The 18,065-nt window shown below is 38.9% G+C and overlaps 1 protein-coding gene and 1 pseudogene across 1 annotated transcript; one reads left to right on the forward strand and one right to left on the reverse strand.

The window, feature by feature from the left end:
- Positions 1-3,113: 3,113 nt before the first annotated feature.
- Positions 3,114-9,813, forward strand: LOC146662997 (uncharacterized). Its single transcript, XM_085415192.1, has 6 exons — positions 3,114-3,701; positions 4,391-4,559; positions 6,776-7,270; positions 7,844-7,911; positions 8,729-8,772; positions 9,690-9,813. The coding sequence occupies exons 1-6, from the start codon at positions 3,501-3,503 to the stop codon at positions 9,793-9,795; spliced, it is 1,083 nt and encodes a 360-aa protein (XP_085271318.1). The 5' UTR covers positions 3,114-3,500; the 3' UTR covers positions 9,796-9,813.
- A 4,083-nt stretch (positions 9,814-13,896) lies between these two features.
- On the reverse strand, positions 13,897-15,757 carry LOC146662998 (uncharacterized; annotated as a pseudogene).
- Positions 15,758-18,065: the final 2,308 nt, after the last annotated feature.

Genomic DNA, 18,065 nt, shown 5'->3' on the forward strand with positions numbered 1-18,065 from the left:
CACACACACACACACACACACACACACACACACGTTTGTGATGAATCATTTCCTCTGACCACGATAATAGTGTCATTAAAGCATGAATCTATACATAGAGGGCCAGCTACAATGGCAGACAGGATTTAGAGGCTATGTCAATGGTAGTTTAATCTTTAATTTAATTAAGAACAGAAAAGAAAAGGTTACAACTGGAAGACATTTGAGAAATGATGTATTTTGTTCTGTTTTTAAAAATCAGGCCAAGACAGCTCCGCTTCCTACTAACAGAGACAGTGATCTCATCACTAATAATGAAAGTAAGCATCCTTTTTCTTTCACTTGTCCAATTGAAGGTTGTGGGGTGGAAGGGGTGGGGCCTATCCCAGCTGCCATCAGGTGAGAGACCTATCTACGTCTGTCTAGGTCTAAAACCCAAGACAGGCTGACCGTTTATTACAGGGCCAACACAGATACAACCATCCATGATCACACCTACCATCAATTTAAAGTCAGAAGTTAACCTAAAATTACTAACTGCATGTTTTTGGACTGTTTCTTTGAACACTGGGAGGAAGCTGGAGTACCCGGAGATAACCCATGCAGATATGGGGAGAACATTCAAACTCTATACAGAAAAGCAGTGGATTCAGGACCTTCTTGCTATATATGCAAGATCACTAACCACTGGCTGTGCTGCTCCTGAAATATAACCAGTATCTATAAAATAAAAGTCTAGACATTGTTAGCATAGCTTAGCATAAATAATCGGTAAAGTCAGAAATGAATAGCCTAATCCAGAAGTAGGCAACTCCAGGCCTCGAGGGCCGGTGTCCTGCAGGTTTTAGATCTCACCCTGTGTCAACACACCCAAATCAAATGATTCGTTTATTTCCAGGCCTCTGGAGAGCTTCAAGACATGTTGGGGAGGTAATTTAGCCATTTAAATAAGCTGTGTTAAATTAAAGACACATCTAAAACATGCAGGACACGGGCACTTGAGGCCTCGAGTTGCCTCACCCTGGCCTAATCGCACCATAAACAATCTTGAGTTGATTTGTACATGCCAGCTTGATTGGAGTCAACCAGTGGTAAACTCTGTTCATTCGCAGTGATTTGGAAAGGCACATACACAGGCTCCATAGAAGACATGTCACATCACAAACAAAGCCATGAAGTTTAAGAAATTGTCTGAACACCTCTGAGACATCATCGTAGCATGGCACAGACCGGGGGAAGGGAACAGAACCTGTACTGGCCTCGTAGAACCACTTTCTACTATCCAGGAGTTAAACACCTCCACACAAAAGTCGCTGACGCCAGAGTGGGTTTAGACTTTGCTTTATATGGCAGGTGTGAAACTGTAACAACAAAATACAGTGTATATGAGTGAAAAACTAAAATAATTACTTGAGGAGCTGCGTGACCAAGTGCTAATGCTAACACCAAACAACTGTCTACAAACCATGAATTAGCATGCGTAATACAGCATCTAAGTAACTGCTATTAATCAACATAAAGTGCAGAATAATAATGCATACTCACAGGGAATGCCTTTTTATCAGCCTCTCACAGAATAGATCACATTAATCAGTCGATTGTCTGAGTCTTTCTGACACTTCTCCTGTCCGCACACAGCCATGCCTTTCTCTTAAAGGGCCAGTGGACTACCCAAACAAAACAAACGTACAAACTTGACAATAGTCAGAACAGAAACATTTGTGCAGCACTGAATGTCCCAATAAGCACAGTGGCCTCCATCATCTGCAAATGGGAAAAGTTTGGAATGACTAGGGCTGCCTGTAGGCGGTCTCTCCAGTCTGAGTGATCGGGGTAGTCAAGAAGATGACCGAGAACATGATGGTCTGACAAAGCTACAGCATTGCTCTGTGGAGAGAGGAGAACCTTCCTGAAGGAAAACTGTTTCTGCAGCACTCCATCAGTCCAACACGTTCTCACTCCCAACTCGTCAAACGTGTGACGCATGGTCAGGCCCCCTCTGCTGCACATATGGACGCGCAGGGTACCCCTCTGGCGTCGGGAATTGACGTGAAGGGTCCTCCGATTGAAGAGATTTTGTCGGTATATTTAGACATTTTCCAAATCACATTGTAACGACCTATACTGAACACAATAAATTATATAATGCAGGCAACTATCTGAGAGAAAAGTACTGCAGATAAAACTAATTACAGGCTGTTATTTGTGTATCGGTTCTTGCATTGACGGAGTGAGCGATGTATGCTGGGTAATGGCACAGCTAGCGATTGGGTGAATTTATTGCACCGGTTTTATAAACTGTTCTACAATCCTTTTGATATTTGGAAATCTGTCGATCATTCTGCTACAGCTGTAAGATATCTTCTCCAACTCCTCTGAATACATGCAGTCATTTTACCGTCTGCTTTGGCTAATCACGCTCTTACGTATTAAATTAAATTAAATGCCTAATAAAAAAGCTGTTCTTTTTTATTAGGCAAAAACATTTTCGGCAAAAAAACATTATGCAAAAACATTTTCGGTGCTGTTAAGGAATTCACAGCGACTCACTTGTTTATTTTTGAGAAAGTTTATTTTTTTATCATATCAGATGAGCGGCAGTGACGTCAACGTACTCGATCGTACCACAGGTAAGTGCGAATCTGAATCTGTAGATTTTTTAAAATTATTTTTCTTATTTAAAACCAAAAAGAAAAACCTGAAACAGTGAGCTCACAAAGCTGCTTTTAGCAGTTCCATGGGTTAAGATTAGCAATTTCGTGGAACAGCGAATGACTTAACATTTAATAGCATATATGTTACCACACCACGTGCTGTAAGCTAGCTAAATTCATTTCTGTTAGCCAATCAAGTTAAGCTTATCATATATCATCATCCAGGGTACAGTGATAGAGAAGTGTGTGCTGACGTTTGCTGTTGTTGCCACTTTGTAAAGTTTGAGGGTTCTAATAAGGGTCAGTGTTGCCAGATTGGGTTGATGCTGAAATTGAAGATAGACGTTATCTATCAATCTAGCTCTCTCTTTATGGCTCTCTCTCTCATTCTGGCTCTCTCTCTCTCTCTCTCTCTCTCTCTCGATTTTAAACTTAATAACAGCATTACATAATCATTAAATAGCAGACCGATCATCTATGCTGCAAATGAAATACAAATGGACACTAAACAGGGTTTATCTAAATCGTTACAATAGGGTTTAATGTATATATTTATTTATAAGGTGCTTCTGAATTCTGAATACTTTTTTTTTTCTAAACAGGTTCTTCATCAATCAGCCTATTATTGATTGATTCCTTCCTACATCTGCTTTTTGAAAAACTCCTAAAGGCACTTTTAAGAGCCACGTCAGTCTGTTTGTATCTGTTCTTACTGCTGTCCTTATTGGTCTGTCTCTCTGTTTCTATCCGCATTTCTGTCTCTTTAACTCTTCAGCTTTTTTCTTGTTGTCAGTGTGCTGGTTAACCTATAATTTGCCTTTTGTCTGTCTGCTGCCTTTTCTGTCTGTAATTATTCTTTGTTTCAACATGACACGCCCCAAATTCAGGCCCTGTACATTTTGCCAGACTCCCAATCAGGCAAGCAGAAGAACCTGCTATGTCTGCTTCGGAAGTCTGTCCAGCAAAAAGAAGCTAAAAGAAAAAGTAGAATCATTGGATAGCCAGTGGGCAGAAGTTGTCTTGAAAAACAGAAATGTTTGCCGGATAATTGATTCTGCCCGTATTGCAGTAAGTAAAAATTTTTTTGTTTCATATATTATCATTAAGTTGTTATAAGATGTTGCTGGCACATTAACACAGCTCATCATATGTGCTTTTGAGAACATGCAACAATATTTTATCTACATTTTGCTAAAGACAAACAATTACTTTAACTGTAATACATCAGTGGTGGCTGTATGTATTCATATCAGTATGAATGTGTAAATGGCCTGTATTTGTATAGCGCTTTACTTAGTCCCTAAGGAACCCAAAGCACTTTACACTACATTCAGTCATCCACTCATTCACACACTGGTGATGGCAGCTACATTGTAGCCACAGCCACCCTGGGGCGCACTGACAGAGGCGAGGCTGCCGAACACTGGCGCCACCGGGCCCTCTGACCACCACCAGTAGGCAACGGGTGAAGTGTCTTGCCCAAGGACACAACGACCGAGACTGTCCAAGCCGGGGCTCGAACCGGCAACCTTCCGATTACAAAACGAACTGCCAACTCTTGAGCCACGATCGCTGTGTGTGAATGCTTAAATGGAAACTTCTAAGAAGCTGGTGTGAATATGGGTTAATATTGCATGTTGTATAAAGCACTTTTAGTGCTTCACGAGAAAACGCTATATAAGAGTCATTTCGTTTACCATTTAACAACAGGCTGTGTTTGACTAATTTGTGCCAACTATTTTTTTTATTAATTTCAGGTGCAGAAACTTGAGTCTATAGGCTACAAGCCCATTTTATTCATTGGTAAAAAAGACAAGAATTCACATAAGTGGGTAGCAGATGTTATTACCCATTTGGACCCCACTTCTACTACAAGAAATTTCCTGGAGAAGATGCAGAAGGCTTATGAATTTATACTGTCTAAGGGTAAGAGTGAAGTCTGTTGCATACTTTCAGTCCAGTTAATTAATGCTAATTTATATAGCAACTTTTCACAACAAGTTGTCTCAACTTGCTTTCACAATCAGAATACTTCATTAATCTTTAAGCAAATTGTGTAAGTATATTTTAAGGTCATTACAGTTTTTTCTGAATGCTTAAACCCTAACTGTGATTCCTGTAGCACAATCTCTAAAACTATTCAGACTTATAGCAAAACCACTCACTGAGTTTGCAAAACTAAAAGCACAAAAACTGCTTTGCACTCAGTTTGCAATTTTGTAACACACACTTTGCAAAACTGTAGGCACAATTCACTGCACAACACTCAATTACCAAATTTCCAACACACTCCTAGCAAAAGTATACACATGTATGGCTATCATTAACACTAATTTGCCAACTGTCTGGCACACTTTCACATGTGAAAACTTCTTTAGATAATTAGTTCACTTTGCAATCAGCCTAAGCACTATAATACAGGTAAGCTGTGTGTGCGGAGTACAATGGAGGGAGCAGGAAGAGTGAGAAGTAGAGGAGGCCGAGGAAGAGGACGTGGAGGTGAAGAAGTAGGATGAAGAGGACGACAAGGACAAGGAGGAGCAAGAGGAAGACGAGGAGGGAGGAGAGGAAGATGAGGAGGGGGGAGAGGAAGGGTAGGAAGAGTAAGAAATAGAATTGCTGATGACATCAGAGCTACAATAGTGGACCATGTAATCAACCGTGGAGTGACCCTGAGGGTAGCTGGCCAACGGGTCCAGCCTAACTCGAGCCGCTACACTGTAGCAGGCACCATAAGGACATCTTGAAATGAGAATCAGTGAGTACAGTCACTTCGCACAAAGATTTGTAGCACTGCCATATGCCAATGAGAAACACACCAATACCATTGATGTAAAAATACTGAAATTGTTACTTTACAGAGTTGCTAGATGACCAGATGCTGGGGCAGAGGAAGCATGTTCACTGCAGACCAAGTAACCCATATAGTCATTATGGCGATTGCAAATAATCCTATACTTGGAAATAAACACTTGTGTTTGTTTTGATGTGTTTGAATAAACAGCAGTACTTGAAGTTTGGATCCCTCTATGCTTATGGATCTATGACAGAAGTATGAGCTCAAACTGACATAGCCTACCTTGTGCACAGAGAAAGCAAAAGCCAGATGTGTTTTGTATTCATACCATCAGTGTGCAGTTGGCGCATTGTGTGCTTAGTAGATGATGGCTTGTGTGTACTGTTTGATACGGAAACACCATTTTTACGAAGGTGTGAAGGGTTAATCTAGCTGTGTTTGCTTTTGCAAGAGAACTACAATGTTTTGATTATTGGGTGACAGGTTTTCTTATTTGTGTGAAGAGTTTTGCAAAATTAGCCAATAGTTACAAAAAATGTGCTTAAGCATTCAGAAAAAACTGTAAATAACCATTGAAGGATATGTTATCAAAGGCTTCGTTCACACTGCAGGTCTTAATGCTCAATTCAGATTTTTTTGTCTGCTCGTTCACACTACAAATAAAATGTGACAGCAAACGCGCTCTAGTGTGAACGCCCAAAGCGGCCGCATGCGCAAAAGAAGACGTCACACACATTGCGCTCTGTTTAGACCCAGACCAAACAGTATTTTTTGACTGATGGCCCTTATTATAAAGACTTGTTTGAGACTTTATGTTTCCCAATTTTGCTTTAAGTTATTTTGTTATTTACATATGGCCTAATAATGATCCTTATTGCTGTTTTAGAGAGGAGCGGTGCTTCAAAGGGTAGTTTCAGACTTCTGTCAGAATCTGCAAATAAAATGTTCATGTTTCTCCAACGTTGTCTTCCCAACAGTTTAGCTGGATGGCCAGGAAGCGTTCATGATGTCTTCTGTGGTGCTTCTCTGGCGCTGATAATTGGCGTCTGTCTTGTGTCAGTGACGTGGAAGATCGATTTAATGTGACAGGACCGTTCAAACAGCAGTCGCTTTCTAAAATATCAGCTATGTATCGGATTCAGTAACACATACGAACGTGACCCAAATTGGATTTGAAAATATCGGATTTGTGCCGTTCACACTGTCAGACCATGATCGGATATGGGTCGCAGAGGGTCAAAAAAATCGGATTTGCTGCGCTTTCGCCTGCAGTGTGAACGTAGCCAAAGTGTAGTTCCTGGCCTTTTTTGAAAAATATTTTTATGAAAGTAAATATGTTTTATAGGAACCTCCACACCAGTGCACCCCAATACCCCCACAGAACAGCAGCTTGTGCAGTCCAAGAATGCCACCAAGGAGCATTGTGCCGACAAACAGACCCACATCAAAGAACACACAGAGATCCCCAGTGAAGAACAGGCAGAGACCCTGATCAACAAGCAAGCAGAGAGCCTCGCCAAGGAGCAGCCTGAGATGACCACCCAGGAACATCAATCTTCTAGGCTCCTCGAGGAGCACCCAAAGAGCCTGTCAGACGAGCAGACAGAGACTGTTTTTGTTCTCAATCTTGTTCCTTTATCTCCTTCTTCTGTTCCATGCTCCCAGTCTTTCCAAAAAAAGAAGAGAGACAGAAGCACCTCACAAACAACCTCTCCCACCTCTCCACCACCTTTTAAACCCGCAGACCAGCCATCTCTGCAGTCTCTTCATCCACCTGCTAGCCACGCGATCTCCCAGTCCTTAAGTGAGGGTGGCCAACATGAAAATAAGAAGAGAAAGAGTAAGTATTGCTTTGCATGTTATGTCTTGAGATTTTTAAGTTTCTTACCCAAAAATGATACATATGTTGTCCTAGAGAACTAACAAACCATTGCAAAGTATTATTCACTAGTTATTTAGCTGCATTTTGGTGTACACTATAAAAAGACTATAATTAAATATGGTCAATCCCTTACTTTAGTTTAGAGGACTTTGTAATTCAACTTGATTGGATTGAGAAAACTAAAACGCACTTTGAGAGAACATTTTAGTTTCTCTCAACAAATAGTGTATGCATTTATATAAACAAGGTCTGGTGGCACTCAATTGCAAAATGAAGGGTGAATTTTTTTGTTAATTTGTTGGTCCTAAGTGAAACTAAGTTTTTACACAGAATTGATTCACAATTTATGGTATGTACTTTAAAAAAAAAACTCAACTGAGGTGGGTTCACTTTTTGACCCCAGAGGACAAATGGAGTATGGCAATCAGGAGGATATTACAGATTTTCACTTGTTGAGTGAAAACTCATATTTGATTTCTTGTGTATACAGAGTCTTATGTTTTTTTTTAAATGTAATTTTTCATTTCTTAGGCTGTCGAAGATGTAGTAGGCAGAAGGTGTTCCAGTTTGAAGAAGTCACTGAGAGCAGGATAAATGAGGTAATACTTAAAATGTTTTAATTTGCTTTTCAGTAGACTTTTTACAGTAAGCCTATCTCAAGTTGTTTTCATCCATGCACTACAGCCATGAACTGTGCTACATGGGTAAATTCAAATGTACTTTTGAGATTAGTGAAGGGAAATGATTAATGGAATTACATTAAAAGATTGTATTGTATTTCATGTGTTTGTTCTTAAACAATTCTGCAAAATTAATCACAGACATTGAATACTGCTACATCTTGCTACAAAAACCTACATGGCTAACATAGAAATGACTGTATATGAGGAAGGATCATATTTTTTTCTGTGTAAGCCTATATCCTCAGTTGTTCTTGTTGAATCAGGATCATAGAAAGCACAATTTATAGATCCTGATATATGCTGACCAGCCCTGTCTCACTATAAATAGTAGATAATCATGTGTAGTTTGAAGTGTTTAAATGGACACAATTCAAACAATTCATAATGGGATGATATTGATTATGTCAGTGTATGATGTATCAAGTACGTCAAACTTTCCGAAGAAAAGAACATAGCCAGAGTCAAAAACAGATAGACGCAGTTAACTAAACCTGTGATCAAAATAATTTTTTGTGAATGCCACAATTGGATACATGCTTTTCAAAATCCTATTATTATTTTTTTTATAAACAGAAATGCCTTACATACACATACCTACACATCTATCAAAGTGTGTTTACATGGGTCTGTGTGTGTCTCAGGTGTGCACACTGGATTACACACAAGCTTTATGAAGACACCTATCCATTAACCATGTTATTTAACGATTGCCTCTCTGATTCCTTCTGTCTAGGGGAACACAGAAGTAAAAGTGCGTTGGTTGCCTTGCTCTGTTTGGTAAGAAGCTCTTGATATTTCATTCTCTGAGAATGTTCTGTTTCCATCTATTACCTTTTTGGAGCACAAATGAAAATGGAAAACCAGGTGTTTTGTCACGTCTTACTTCTCGCTTTTTTTCTTATCCTATCTCAATTATTTAATCAATTAAGGATTATTGCAAAGTTTTTTGCCATCTTTGTCGAATCATAAAATAACAAATTTAATAAGAAATATATTTGAAACTGTTCAGAAAACACACGTAGTGTCTCACTTAGATGCAAAAGTACTGGGAATAATTCCAGCTGGACTGTGCTGGGGCCATAAGAGCACTCACATTAATTGTAAGAAATATATAAAAGCTATCAGGATTTTGACAAAGTGGAGAGAATTTGTCCATGTCTTACACAGATTTATGTGTGCCAAAGGATAAATCGCCTAAGCAGTGGAGGGAGTATTCAGATTCTGAACTTTCCAAAGAAGTACTAATATCACACTGTGAAAGCTTTCAGTTGTTTTGCATACTGTATTTCTAGCATTACAATTGTGTGACAGCAATGAATCTCTACAAATTAAAGAGTAAACAACAGCCTTTATAATAATCCAAAAGAAACTAATTATCACATTTGAACAATTTTTATTTTCACTTCACAGAAAGGATATTATGAACTGTTCAACTGAAAAACAATAACTAAGTCTTTCATATGTGTCGAGTGTAACTGTACAGTAGTGTTTTGTTTGTAATCCATCTAAATTACAAATAGTGTAGCAGAAGTTGAAAATATCCATAAAAATGACAATTTGCATTTTGGTACAGTACTTAAGGAAATGTCTTTATCATGTTCCACCTCTGGTGTTAAACATAAAAAGCACGAAGTAATCCCCAACACGATATTAATGTTTTTGGTGTTGTTTCTTTCAATAATTATATTTTCCAGTGGGAAAATCTGGGATGACACGTGGGAGCCAGCCAGTGAATTTCAACACCACTTTGCCATGCCAGATGTGCCACCTCCTTCAGCCACTGAGGAAGTCTTTTTATGATGTTGTGATGTTTGTTTTTCCATGTTACAAACAAGTAAGATATGTCTGAAAACTGAAGTTGTGTACTGTCTACAAGGAACACTTTCAGAAATATGTGGAACCAAAGGTCCATACATCCAGATGTCACATTGATCTTCTCTGTTCACAGACTGGATATGTTCATTTTCAGCAGTTTGATTGTTTAGAAATGTTAGACAAATATTTATACTTGTTAAAATGCATTGTGTTACGTAAAAAAAGACTTTATATTATGTTGTTAACTACAATAGTAGTTCTGTGTTCTTAACTTGAATGTTTTTGTACAGCATTTATATTTGCTACATTCTTTAAAAAGTGAGTGTAGGCTGTTATAATTGTTACGGTGAATATGACCCACAGCTAGCAACTCAATCCATAAAACCCATCAGTCTGTTTCCCTTTGTTTCTCATATGAAGTTGTTATTGTAAACAGGTGTTCTGTTTAGTTTAAAGTATGAAGGCTGGTGAAATTGTACTGAGTACTGTCAATGAAAAGTAAAATAAAAAATCAAAGGTCTATTGAGATGTGAGAACTTGTAGTACTGTTTGATGTTGAGACTGAAAGTTTCCATTACTAGTAGTATCAACTTTCATAATTTTCTTAGATGCTCAACATTGACTTGGCCTTGATCCACCTACACTGTTATATAACTTCATTCTCTATGCAAATATTATTTTTTCTGCTTTGCACATATAATGTATACATAGAACACAGAAAATGTCAAATTGCACTACCAGTAATCATTTCAAGTGTGATGTCCCCACAAATAATAAGCATGTTAGATTATGTACACATATTTTCAAATTAAAATCAACATTGAATGTGGCTTTGTCCCATTACCACTGACAACATTCTTTTGAGTATTTTAACTACATTGATTATTAGAGGTTTAAGTCAACCCTCTGAGCTCTAACAGCACTTAACCCTGTATATTGGGACTATGTCGTTTTTGGCTTTAGAATATTACTAACAAATATTGGCCGTCATAGGAGAAAGAGAATTAAGCTGTTTCTGTAGAGAGATACGACCTGAACTACTATTTAGGGTTAGGGGCCAGTACAATAGCAAAACTGCTTAAAGAGATTGGAGCCAGAGGACAGGTGCTGCTGCAGGTTATAAGAAAATTAGCTAACACTGCTGAGTGGGCCAATCACTGGCTGTGGTTAAAGAGGGCTGAGATCACTTGGGCAGTCAGCTATCCGCAACACACATGCCCAGAATTGATCAAACTGTGGTGGAGCTACCTAAGCAGGGGGCATCAAAAGGGTAGAAAACATAACACTATAATTTGTACTGTGATAGACCTGAAGCCTTGTTGACTGATACAGCTGTTTCAGGGCTCCTGGGGCTGTGCAGTTAACCTCATGGTAGTGAAACATAAGGCAGGAATGAAAAAACGTTTTGCTTCTACCCTCAGCTCTTTTTCCTGTTTGTGGGAGGCAGTGGAGATGTAGAGGGTACAGCCCGATCTGGGCGCGGAGGTATGGGATGCCAGATCACATGCCCCAGTTCCGGCTCTCCTCTCTCCTATGTTATCTCTTTTCTCTTTCACCTTTTCTATCTCTTTAAGAAGTGAGGCTCTTTAAGCACTAAAGACCTAAATAGTACTTATCGTTTTGCAGTGAAGTGATAGAAGAAAATAAATTGTAGAAAACTAAATAGGAAAAAGTAGAAGAGAAATAGCAATTTCACATCAACCAGTGACACACCCCGGGGCCTGATCAACCCTGGCAGGGCCTCCATTTATGAGGGTGTCTACTGGTAAGGGCCAAAACACCCAATGAATCCAAGGCCCACTACTGATGATGTGTCACAATATTTTTATATTATAATCTGGATTTGGTCTTTAATCCCTAAACCTAAGCAAGAACTTTAAAAGAAACTAAAAAATGGCAAATATCTTTTGATAAAAGACCAAAAGACACTGTGAAGTTGATGCACACAACGATTTGTCCTCCTGATGAAGTTTCAGGACTGCCTTTCTCCATAGTGGCCATCCATCTATTCCTTTTGTGGAATAAATGTATGTGCTGTATGTGTCACAAATACCTAAATTTGATCTGGTGTGGGCTATAGTATTGAAAGGGTTGCATAATAAGAAATTGTTTTTGTTTGTGAAATAGATTTCTACGTTCTTTTTCACAAATTACTTACATGATTGGCAGTCATTGATAGGTTTGTAGCTTGAACCCATCCGCTGGAACGTTGAAGACAATATAATTACACTGCAAAGCAAGACACAAGTAGGCAAGCTTCTTCATGTTTCTCGTGCACGGGAGAGACCGGACAGGCACCGTTCCTTCACTTGACCCCAGTTGCTCTCGTCCGTTCTCCCGTACCACTGCCCTTTTATTGAGGTTACATGAATATGCATAGGTTCATTAACATATGACGTCTACAGGGATAGCTCAGTAGGTAAAGTGGTCGCCCCATGATCGGAAGGTCGGCGGTTCGAATCCACTTAACGGCTACCCTGAGGTACCCCTGAGCAAGGTACCGTCCCTACACACTGCTCCCCGGGCGCCTGCTTAGTGGGCTGCCCACTGCTTCACTGAGTGAATGGGTCAAATGCAGAGAAAAACAAGTAATTTCCCCATGGGGATCAATAAAGTATCCATTATTATTATTATTATTATTATTATTACATACACACAAAGAGTACCTTGCCTGTGTGTGTGTGTGTGTGTGTGTGTGTGTGTGTGTGTGGACTGCTGATCAAAATGTGTGTGGACTGCTGATCAAAGGGTCAAACATCCTTGGTCAGGAAGAGGGTAGCCTCCCCCTCACCCTAGATGGTTCATCCTAGATAACACAGTAAGGAAGTCCAGCAGTTCATTTATACACAAAAGCACTTGGACTAGAACAGACGTAGCTACGTTAATCCTACCATAAAACAATTAAGCAAGGTACGAACTTTCCCATGCTCCCAGGATGTAGGTGTGCATTCTAGTGTGGAATGCACACCAAGCCTCTGTAGCCTGTTAAAGATCACACAACCTATCACTACACAATTGATTATACACCTCTAAGCATCTATGGTTAAATATTTCTAAGCATAAATGACAATCAACAATACAAACTCTAACAGTCATTTTCAGTTTTTACATATCAAGTCTACAGTCATAACTATATTAAACAGAAATGTGTTTTATATCTTTGTCATGGAAATATAAATGTTGCTAAATTTTAACTGTGGTGACAAAATGATCCATTGAAACTGCATGAAAACATCAAACTGACAGTTATTTTTCAACTTTATTTGATTGTGGTCATTGGTAATATAAAAACAAATAAACTACAGTGATACAGACAACTTAATGAAATTTGGTGGGGGTAAAATGACAATGATGTTGGTCCACCCTAAGACACTGTAGGCTTAGTAACCACTGGATCAATTAATACTCTAAATTTAAAAAAAAAATATGGTTGAGCACATCGCTGTACAACTGGAACTAAACAAAAAAAAGTTATATATCCAAAAGTTAATTTGTGGATCAGGGTTGTTGTGACAGAATCAGCTGAACTGCCTACTGTACTGTAGTATGATTATTTTAAAAATAAGCACAAGTACTAGTAATGCACTCAAACATTATTGATACTGTTGATATGAATGATACATACCATGAAAATATCCTTAACATGTACATCAAAATACTCAAGAATGAAAACTCTCACCTGTGACAAGCATACTTGAAATTTGCTTACAAAGTTCTATCAATCACATTTCAATATGTCTTGTAAATTCTGTGAGCCAAAAATATATTACAGTAACTTAACATGACAAAAATGTAAAAAGTACAAAATCTCCCTCTGATACATAACAGTGTACTATTATGTATTACCAAAATGCATGTTTAAAAACAGTGTAACAGGGTAGTTTTTAGCTCTACGAATGACATTAAATAAAAATGTGCCAGCTGTCTTTGTAAAAAACTATATGCATTGATGTGATGAAGTCTTGGGAATGCACTGTCAATGACTGGTCTATGGCCAACTTGAAAAAATTGGGGCCCCAGCATTAAACCTGCAAGGTAGCAAGTTGATATAACTTTGAGGACAAACTGATATATTACAGATATTTATTACCGACTTTAATCAGAATATTCAGAGTCACTGTAAAAGTCATTGTCGGAAGTATGATCAAGGTTAATGTTCTTTGCTCCTGACAAAACTTGCATGTAACACTGTCTTGCGTGCAGCTTGTTTTGTTTCACATTCTGTCGTTTTCTGAGGATGATGCTCTGTAGACCTCTCAAACCCTCCTCACTTAGGCCACAATGCGAACCTTAAAAATAGAACATATAATTTAGTCTGCTTTAATGCCTTAAGAAACAGTCAGTGTTTTGTATGCATTACTTAAATACATACTTTTAAATATCTCACTGGAAAACAGGCCGGACAGCTCTTTCAGGATATCATCATATTTTGAAAGAGATTTCCAGTGATGGTCCATCTCTGTAACAAGAATCTTCTTTTCCTCCTCAAGTCTTCTTATTGCCATGATGATATCGAATGCCCTTCTCTTTGTTGTAAGGCTGACAGAGTCTGAAATGCATTTATAACAAAGTTATAAATCAATTCACAAAGAACGTCTGAAGTCATAAATGATTTTAGGTCAACACCTGAAGTTTAGGGTTTCATTATATGTCAGATATGCTGAAAGTAGACAACATATATGTACAACTACCGCTGTGTGCCCGCTGCCACGGCCAGCTTGTGTCACCAGACAGAATTTCTTCCAAGCACAGAGTTTCTTTGTCTGGAAACATTCTGTTGTATTTTTCCACAGCAGAAGTCAAGATTCCTTTCTCTTCTCTGATCTTGCGACGAATCTTGGCACGGGCTTTATTTCCATCGGTGTCTTTGTACAGACGCTGGGATCGTCTCTTTATGCTCGCTACGAGCACTTCGATTCTGCTCACCAAGGGATCAATATCACTTGTGCTTGTTGTTGCTGCTTAGAAGAAATAACACAGCTACACTTACATAAAGTCATTGTACAATTGCATCACATTTTTGAATCAGTTTTTGCTCACCTTCTGCCCAATCCTTTACATCACTGACCCATTCATCCAGTTGACTGTCAGTCACTGCTAATTGGACTTTTAAGGACTCCAGGTTCTGAAGCTGGGTTAGAAGAGCTTTTGTGGCCTACATTGTCAATTTGAGATTAAAAAACAAACAAACAAACAAAAAACACTAAACACATGTTTACTCCAAATAATAAGAACACAGAGGAGTAATCATCTAAAAATAAAGTAACAATATCATTACCTTCTGATATCGATGGGTCAGAGAGGTGGCCAACTGGTCTAGCTTTTGTTGATTCCAGCGCATGGCCATAAGAGTTAGCATGTCACTCCGTCCTGCAAACACAGAAAACGTAGTGTTACCACTTTCATCATAATTACACACTTAAAATCTAACTAGTGCAGGATTTGCCTTCTCACCTGCTTTGGACATATGTTTTGTGGTAACTGCAATCCTTGACAAAAAGGCATTACATTGCTCTACCTCCTCCCCTAGAGTCAAACCAGCCCCATCTTGATATGCTCCACTCCATTTCACCTGAAAAAAAAAAACACACACACAGATGCACATACACACACACAGATAAAATACAAATTACACAAAATGTTGATGTGCAATTGTTCAGATAAAGTCATTAAAGTCAGAATTTCATACCTCACATTTGAAATCGTGGGCTTTAGCATGAAAGACTGAAAGAAATGGCTTCATGCTAAGAAGGTGCTGGAGCTCTGGACAGCTTTTTGTTACTCTTTCAAGATATGGCCAATACTTGCAGGTAACATCCATACAAAAAAAAGTGATATGTCTATTGGCCAGCTTTTGTTGCAGGTACAAGGGATAAGCAAAAATTTCCCTCCTCATCCACCTTGCTGCTGGATCTTTGGGAGGTCTCTCTGGCTGCTGACCACTCCCCTCCACAAACACCTCGTCCGGAGACCTAAAATGCATTAAATAGCTGGTGACAATGTCTTTTCACAATCTCTTCAACAGAGTGTTAAAGGTTAACATAATTATGTCTATGTAATTAGAGCGTTCAATCTTACATGTCTGGATGTGCTGTGTATGTAGTCCACAAATCTTCCCACATCTTCATCCTTTGCTATGAAGGCGTCTTCAAAGATGCCCAGTTCCTCAGATCTGAACAAAATAGCAATACAGTATACTTTATGGTGTCATACAAAGTAAGTCCAAAGTTAATTGGTGCACCTTATAGTCACATTGTCTGAAACAAACGTTGGTATTACACATATTTTGCTGTACCTGGCTGCATTCTTGAAACGGTAATGCTTGCGGTTTCCATCCACTGAAATTGCAAGCATGTCTGGGGCACATGCATGACATGTGAAGGGATCCTCCTTTAAAATCTTGTCTAATTCATATCTCACGGCTTCCCACTCAAAGAAACTTTTCTTAAAGCCATCTGCAGAGATCTTTCCCGTCTGGTTTAAAATGAAAGACATAAACAGAAAACAACTACGCTACAAGTGACTTTTAAATCCTGAATAACACAGAAGAACCATACTGTAAAGGATGCATAAACTAAAATGCTCACACGGCCAAAGTGGAGAGTTCGTTGATCAAGCATTTTTAAAAATGCTTTGCAGGAGAGTCCGGGTGATGCCATCTTCATTTCTTCAAATGTGAAGAAGACATCTGTTGCGTACAAAGTAGAAAAGTGAAGGGTAGCGGGCCAGTAATCACTTAGATTTAGGTCATCTACTCCAGCAGTCCAAGAAGCGTCACATGTCTCACACCTCAGCTCTGGCATGCTGAGATTGTAACGTCCTAGAAAAGTGAAAAACTCATGACTCCAGAGTAAAAGTTTATTATCTTTGGGTTAGGTCTTCTTTTTGTCTCAGAATATACTGCAACAATGCTTGTGAGGGTTTAGTTTTAAGTGAATTATTTACAGATGGTTGTCAGTCAGGACAAAATGAAGTTCTTCTTACCATTCATTGTGACCACAGCAACAACCTTTTCTGGTCTGACCCTCAAACACTCTGGTGGACAGCCGCAGATTGTGACTGGGCTCTCCACAGGTACAAGTCGTGCTAAAGAAGTCAACATGTATGCGTAACATATGATTTAAATAAGTTTATTAACTATGAAGTAAAACGTTGAAATGTGACTAAGATATGGTAGGACCAACTGAGCCTTACTTGAAACAATAAAAAAAACCAACTTAACAGCTCAAAGCTAACAGTGTAGTTGAGAGCTGAGGAAGCATCAACTTTTTTAAAAAATGAGATAGAGAGAGAGAGCGTAAGGGAAATGTATAAACAGTAAACATAATAAGTTTAGTCACAGAACTTACCATCATGGCAAAGGGTCTTATTTACAATGTAAGTTGTTGGAGGCAATGGCTGGAAGAATCCGGCAGTCATGGCACGTCTATTGTGAAGGACATATCTGGTGTGCGTGATGACATCACATTTATCACAAAAAAGGGGGCGTGGTAGACAGTCACGACAACGAAGCACAGCTGGATTGCTCCCACATTGTTGGCATATATGTTCCGACACACTTTCTTGAGCTGCCATGGTATTCACCAGATGGGGTCTTTTGGCCCTCCAACTCTCTGAAAAAAGAGTTTTTCTTGTGCTCCAGTTCAAGGAAGCCAAAAGAGGAGCTTTTGGTGGTGGTGCTTCATGGTGATCGTCTGAAGAATCATTCAGTGAGCTCTGGAGTTCTTGTAGAAAGTGCTCTGTTAAAAAAAAATAATACATTTTCTATTAAAATTGATTAAATTATAAAAGTGTAATGGACAGAGTAGCTATGAGAGTAAAGCTTGATGGCTATAAATATGCTAGCAATTGCTGCAAACACATGAACATACTGCTTTGATCTAGTGAAGACACAGTGGAGTACATACCAACAGTCTCTGGGGCAAATGCCACCTCACAGTGACTGTTATTAGTGGTAGAATTGGTCTTCTGACTGTGGGCAGCTGTATAAAACATCAACAGTATATCAAAAACACAAATCAAATCCACATTTATAACACAGAAACAATTTAGAATCACCAATTAGCCAAACTCCACATCTCAGGACTGTGGGAGTAAACCAGGTAACCTGCGAGCAGAGAAACAAGGGAAGAACACGCAAACTCTGGTCTGATAGTGGAATTGAAATCAGGACATTTTTTGATGTGCCACTGTGCTGCCAAGTACCAATATCTTTTACCAAAATCCTTGTGAGGAGGTAACTGTCAGCCACATTT

This window comes from Rhamphochromis longiceps, linkage group LG8 (assembly GCF_057381845.1).
Source record: "Rhamphochromis longiceps isolate RC_006_pf linkage group LG8, R_longiceps_female_GT1.1, whole genome shotgun sequence".
Classification (NCBI taxonomy): domain Eukaryota; kingdom Metazoa; phylum Chordata; class Actinopteri; order Cichliformes; family Cichlidae; genus Rhamphochromis; species Rhamphochromis longiceps.

Excerpts from the sequence above, each read along its gene's own strand:
- LOC146662997 (XM_085415192.1), top strand. The coding sequence starts at position 3,501 with ATGACACGCCCCAAATTCAGGCCCTGTACATTTTGCCAGACTCCCAAT. Across the intron at positions 4,560-6,775 it reads TGAATTTATACTGTCTAAGG|GAACCTCCACACCAGTGCAC; the intron begins GTAAGAGTGAAG and ends TATGTTTTATAG. Across the intron at positions 8,773-9,689 it reads TGGTTGCCTTGCTCTGTTTG|TGGGAAAATCTGGGATGACA; the intron begins GTAAGAAGCTCT and ends TATATTTTCCAG.